The 5,875-nt window shown below is 38.5% G+C and overlaps 1 protein-coding gene across 1 annotated transcript in view; it reads right to left on the bottom strand.

The window, feature by feature from the left end:
• Positions 1 to 3,379: 3,379 nt before the first annotated feature.
• The window catches only part of MMP2 (matrix metallopeptidase 2), a 74,625-nt gene continuing 72,129 nt past the window's right edge, over positions 3,380 to 5,875 (bottom strand). Inside the window, exons 12-13 of the mRNA XM_019505732.1 lie at positions 5,355 to 5,464; positions 3,380 to 4,223 (exon numbers count right to left, since the gene is read on the bottom strand). Coding sequence (XP_019361277.1) covers positions 4,120 to 4,223; positions 5,355 to 5,464 — 214 coding nt within the window. The 3' untranslated portion in view covers positions 3,380 to 4,119. The remainder of the gene's footprint in view (positions 4,224 to 5,354; positions 5,465 to 5,875) is intronic.

Raw genomic sequence — 5,875 nt, 5'->3', positions numbered from 1 at the left:
TGCCTACGCCTCAAAAGCATAAGTCGAATAAATCCCACTTGTTTAAGAAACCATCATGCTTCCGTGCCGCTCAGTACTCCATTGCCAAAAACTCCCGCCTGTCCGCTCCAATTGCCACCACCCGGCCGCCCCACCGTGACCACGACCATGAGCTTGGCTCGCCAGCTCTGGGGCTGTGACAATGGGATAAGCATTTGCTTAATCCAGCTTCTCCAACTTGTTTAGGTTGCAGCTATGTTCTACAAAATATATTTTCTCCCTAGTCTATTGGCTTCTGTCTTACCCTTACATAAGAAAGTCTGATTTAGCCACATGACTTGCTTATCACATGTCTATGTTCATTTTCTTCTTCTGTGGAAAGCAAACTAAGTATTTGTAGGTAGGACTGCTGGTATAGAAAAAAGCTATTTGGGGAAAGGAAATTGTCAGCTTCCAGAGTCTTTCTATTAGAATTGCTTCAAAGCAATGTTGTGCATCTAATTGAGGAACACCAGAAACGTTTCACATATTCTTGGTAGGAAGCCAGAGGGTTTTTCTTTTTGTTTCTTGATTCAGTACATTTATATTGTACTGTGGTGGTCTGGCATTATATTCATGCTGGGGAAAGTTAATCTATCAAACAAACTCCTCAGTATTTACCAGAGAGGAATGACTTTACAAGCCATTGAAGAAATGTATCAGGAATCAATAACTGACGCTGCCACTAGTTTTTGGGCCCCTCCCATAGTAATGGTTAAGAAAAAAAGACTCTTTATGTACTATGGAGAATTCAGTGAAGTCATTTTAAATCATTCTATACATTATCATGAATAAAAGATATTCTGGTTCACTGTATCAGATTCGGTCTGGTTTTCCCTACTGAACCTTAAAAGTGATTGCTGGCAAATGGAAGTGGATTTAAAGTGAATACCAGAAATTAGTTTGTTTTCACGGCAGGACAAGGCATGCAGCAATTTTACAGGGCCTGTGCAGTGCTACAGCCAGCTTTGAAAAAGGCAATGGGGAGTATATAGTGCAGGCTGCTTTGCTATGCCTGCTTGTTATAGCTCGAAGATCTCCTAGTGTATGCTAAAACTTTTGAACAAGAATTGATACATTTATAATTATGTTCTATGATTAGCTTAAGGCTACCAATCTGAAATGGTTCCCAAAGAAATGTGAGTTGCATCAACAGGAGGTGCTGTACCTTGTGCACACCATCACCAAGAGAACCATTTTTACTGCCAGAAAGAAAATTGGGTCTGTGTAGAGCTGGCATCTGCCCAGATACTCTGATGTGCAGAGTTTTGTAGGACTCTTTTATTACAGAAGGGTCATTTATGGGCTTGCCAATATTGCAAAACCATTGCATAGGTTGGGTGGGAAGAGGAAACTATTTTGGTGGTTCATACATTGTGATTTAACATTTGCAAAGTTAAAAAAGGCTCTTGTGACCGATCTTGTCTGTCTATATTCCAAAAGCCCTTTCATATTGAACACAGATGCTAGTGCTCACATTGTGGGGAGCAATATTGACACAAGAACACAAAGGACTTGAGAAAATGCTTGCTTATTATGGCAAGATTCTGAACTTTTAGGGAGAAATTATTGCACCATCCAAAAAGCACTTCTGGCACTGGTTAAATCTATAAAACATTTTCATCACTGTTATGATGGAAGGAAGTTTACGCTCAAGAAAGGTATCAGTGGCTCTTCAGATATAAGAATCCTTCAGGGCAAACTGCCAGGTAGTTAGAAAAAAGTGAAGTATTATAATTTGACAATTACACATACACCTGGGCACAACCATGATAATGCTAATGCCATGTCCAGATGGTATTGTTGGAAGGTTTGTTGCAAATGCTACTCTAAAGAGCTGAATTAAGTGATTGGGTAAGAGGAAATGAGTCTTCTCAGAGCTAGATGTCTGTCTCCTTATAACTGCCTGCACCCATTGGAAAAATGGGTGTAGGATTGAAAGAACACATCTTCAGAATAGCTAAATTTTTCCAGGTGCATCCTGATATTAAGACATTGGGTATTTAAAAAAAATGAAGGCAGCCACCTTGGAAAGTGTCCCTCAGGTAATGACAATATAAGATTTCAGGTCATACCATCTAGAAATAGAAGCAGGCCAGTTTTGCCTCAAGTTGTTTGAGTGCCTGCTGGGATGTGTCCCACACAACTGATTCACTTCACTGGGTGAAAAACATGACACCATTTGTCCAGCCTCTTGATCTGCAGAACTATGGGCGAGGTATGCTCCTAGAGCTTGAGGGGCCTGGTCTTTTGTGCTCCAGGAATTTCCATGATGGATTCAGTGCCTGGGAGCACCTGTCTGACTTTCCCAACCAACCAAGACATCCTCCCAGCTTCTCTGGGGAAGTATCTTAGTACAAGGAGAAAGTTGGGATTCATCCCCAGTGCTGATGATATTGGCAGATGCTTTATGGTTTATGGATTTATTAAAGCAGAGTAGTGAAAAGTTTTACCTAGCAGCTGCTATGCTGAAGTGAGAAACTGCAGCTCTGTTCTGGCCTCTTTGGAAATTATGACAAGTTTCTAAGTCATTTTCCACATACTGACCTTGTACATGACCCCTGATTGGTATTGTCAACCATTTTAGTTTTCAGTTTTAGTTTTGCATCTCCTGATTATGGAAGGCGGGGGGCTCTTTACACTTTTTGCCACTTACTTTTATGTGATATTTTCTGTACCACAACACCATAAATGAATTATGGGCAATCTGTTCATGGTGAACTTACAAATATGATATCATGTTGATAACTGGATTCAGTGTGTTTCTTTTTCTTTTTCAAGGACTTCCCCATTTGAACAAAGTTAACCTTAAAACTACTCTCTCCTTGTGGTCTGCCTTTCAGAATGGGGCTTGGAGCTTGTATTGCTTTGTATTGAGGAGGGAGAAGAGGCATGTTACACAGCCTTATAATCCTATGTACATAAGGCTAAATGGGCATTTTCATAAGAGACTGCTTGAATGGAAAACCATAGAAGTTAAATTTAGGAGCATCATGCTCTCTTGTGATTATGGGCTGTATGTTCCACTTGATGTAAACTGGTGCAGCTCTTAGATTCCCAGCAAATAATTTAAATCTGAATTCTCAATAAATACCTTTCTATTCCTGTTAATAGTCTCTTTCTTTTGGGGAGCATTCAATTTAACATGCTCCTGACATGCTTTTGCAAATTCAAACAATTCAAAGAAGACTGTTCATGGGAGAGGCTGACAGTATAATTTGATTTTATTTGTATGTTTGGTATTTCATGTATGGAATTTCTTTTTTTTTAATGAGTAAAAACAGTCCATCAATTTGCAATATGAAAAGTTTCTGTTGATCAAAGCAAAGAAATCAAACACCCAACAGATTAAGGAACCAAAAAAATAAAATAGGTAAACCTTTAATACTTTGCTTTTATGAATAATGCATTGACTGCAAAAATTGGAGTCATTCTGTCCATATAAACAAGTTTATAGTAGTAACAAAGTGCATGAAGCAAATTGCTAAATTTGACAATGGTATTAAAATAAAAAGTACTTTAAAACAATACTTTAATACAGTTTTTTGCCATGATTCCATCATGCATCAACACAAATCAAATCCTGAGGCAACCTGTGCCTTTGACAGTCTTACTGTACTACGATGTAAATAAATGGAAAGGATGATCAAAACCTGCAGGAGGGTGATGAGCACCAGGACAAGTCCAGCTATCTTCAGAGTTGTATAAAAAAAAAATCAAAGTGCACTGTTGGTACATCTTATTTGGGGCTGTAAAGGACATGTATACCACAGGAGCTTGATTCAAAACCCACTGAAGTCTATTTCCATTGACTTCAATGAACTTTAGTATAAGCACCAGGGCAGTAAAATATAAGGGTTATTCTGTTACTGATATCACCAACCAGCTTAAAAGTTGTACCAGGAGATGTAAGTAAACATTTTTGTATACTTGAGGCACACACTTTTAAATTATCTGATGAATGAAAGTGTAGAGTACTGGTACTTAATGTTTTGGTGCCAGTACCAGACTGGTCCATTATCAGCATTCAGATCTATTTCTAATTACAGATAAGGCATATAACAAAAAAGTAAATATTTGGTTATTAATATTTTATACAGTTCAGCAACCCAACCAGTCAGATTTTATGTTGCCAATTTGAATAATCTTCAAACTTGTGTCTTCCATCTTCAGATAATACTTTTCCTTAAAAAAGTAGCTGAACCCTGTCATGGAAATAAAGAAGAAAAAATAGTTTATGCATTAGTTAGAACATTAATTCCTGATCATAAGTGGTTGCTTTCTTTTATAATTTTAAATACAAGTATTGGAATCAAATATTTTTCTAAGACAATGTTATTAAAAATTGTTTTTGTTTTTAAGTTTATATGAAACCCAGAATTCAAAGTGGATATAAAGGAGAGATCTATTTTGACTGGAACTTAAGCCAATCTCCTATTTCACAAACAACAAAAAATTTCTGGGCATGAATAATTGCTGTAAAAAATTATGTCATTTCTATATCTAGCTATATGAATGAAAGTGTGATGAGGCAGGTGATACAGGATAGTTTTTAAGACAATAAGTTAGACCCTAAGCAACAGGTGGAGGTAGATGAAGGGAAGAAAGGAGCAAAGATTACACCAAGCAACCTTTTCACATTTTTTAATCTTAGATATGACCATGGTCTGCTTCAGTCTCTAACAGATTGGGAGCAATGCTGAAACATATTATAACTCTTTGCAGCCTTCCCATATTCCCCAATGGCAGGGAAAATTGCTAAGCTATGTTGCCTCAGTGATGCCCTTTCCTTTGGGGACACCTGCTACGTCAGACACCAAGAGATGGGGTCCATTTTGCTGAATACATGTAATTTATGCTATAAGGAGGGCAGCTATGGTGCCTCACACCACATTCTGCAAAACAGAACAAATGAATCTCTCAACCAGGACCAAGCCTCAAAGATCTCTTGCTATTAAATCCTATTTCTAAACTTTTTGACTTTTCATTGGGATTTGGTATCACAGAACTGTAAATTCTTTCTGTCATTAGTGCAGTTTTGAAAAATGCTATCCATGTTGCACAAAACTGAGGGTAGTGGTGACTGTTCTTATTTATGGTGTTCCGGAAAGTTCTTACTTCTTAAATATAATCTTTTAAAATGGTAAATCAAAACAGTTAAATGGAGAGTCATGGGGGAAACACGAAAAACAAGCTTGAAGCACTTTTTGTTTTAGCTAGCAACATGCCTGTTCATTAACTACTAGAAATGTCTGCTTCTGCACTTCCTGGAAACAGTCAAGGGCATTACACACTTTAAAGATCTCTATAAATGTTTAAACTAGGATATAGCTCACCACTGTCATTGGGACTTAGTACAGCATCTAAGTTGTCTGGAATGCCATTCCATGAATCAGCAATGAATTTAGGAAATCCAGGCTCCATTTTTTTCTTTTCTTCATTGTACCTGCAGAAGATTACATATCTTAATTTAACACTAACCCTTGACCTCAGGCAGTACATGTGGGTGTACAAAATACCCCTATATGAAATTCAATAGCTGGAGTTGCACTTCCATGAAACTGGTCCAATTCCGTGAAAACCCTGTACAATTCCGGAAGGCTTTTGACACTCTCTCACCCCGTTCTCATTAAGAAACTGGGGGGCTGTGGTGTAGACACCCACACAGTCAAATGGGTCACCAACTGGCTGGAGGGCCGCACCCAGAGGGTGGTAGTGGATGGGTCCTTCTCATCCTGGGAGGACGTGGGCAGTGGGGTTCCACAGGGCTTGGTCCTTGGGCCCGCACTGTTCAACATCTTCATCAGTGATTTGGACGAGGGGGTGAAAAGCACCCTGTTCAAATTGCTGATGACAC

This window comes from Gavialis gangeticus, unplaced genomic scaffold (genome assembly GCF_001723915.1).
Source record: "Gavialis gangeticus isolate Ggan-Ray unplaced genomic scaffold, GavGan_comp1, whole genome shotgun sequence".
Taxonomy (NCBI): Eukaryota; Metazoa; Chordata; order Crocodylia; family Gavialidae; genus Gavialis; species Gavialis gangeticus.
This window is presented reverse-complemented; position numbering and strand designations above follow the sequence as displayed.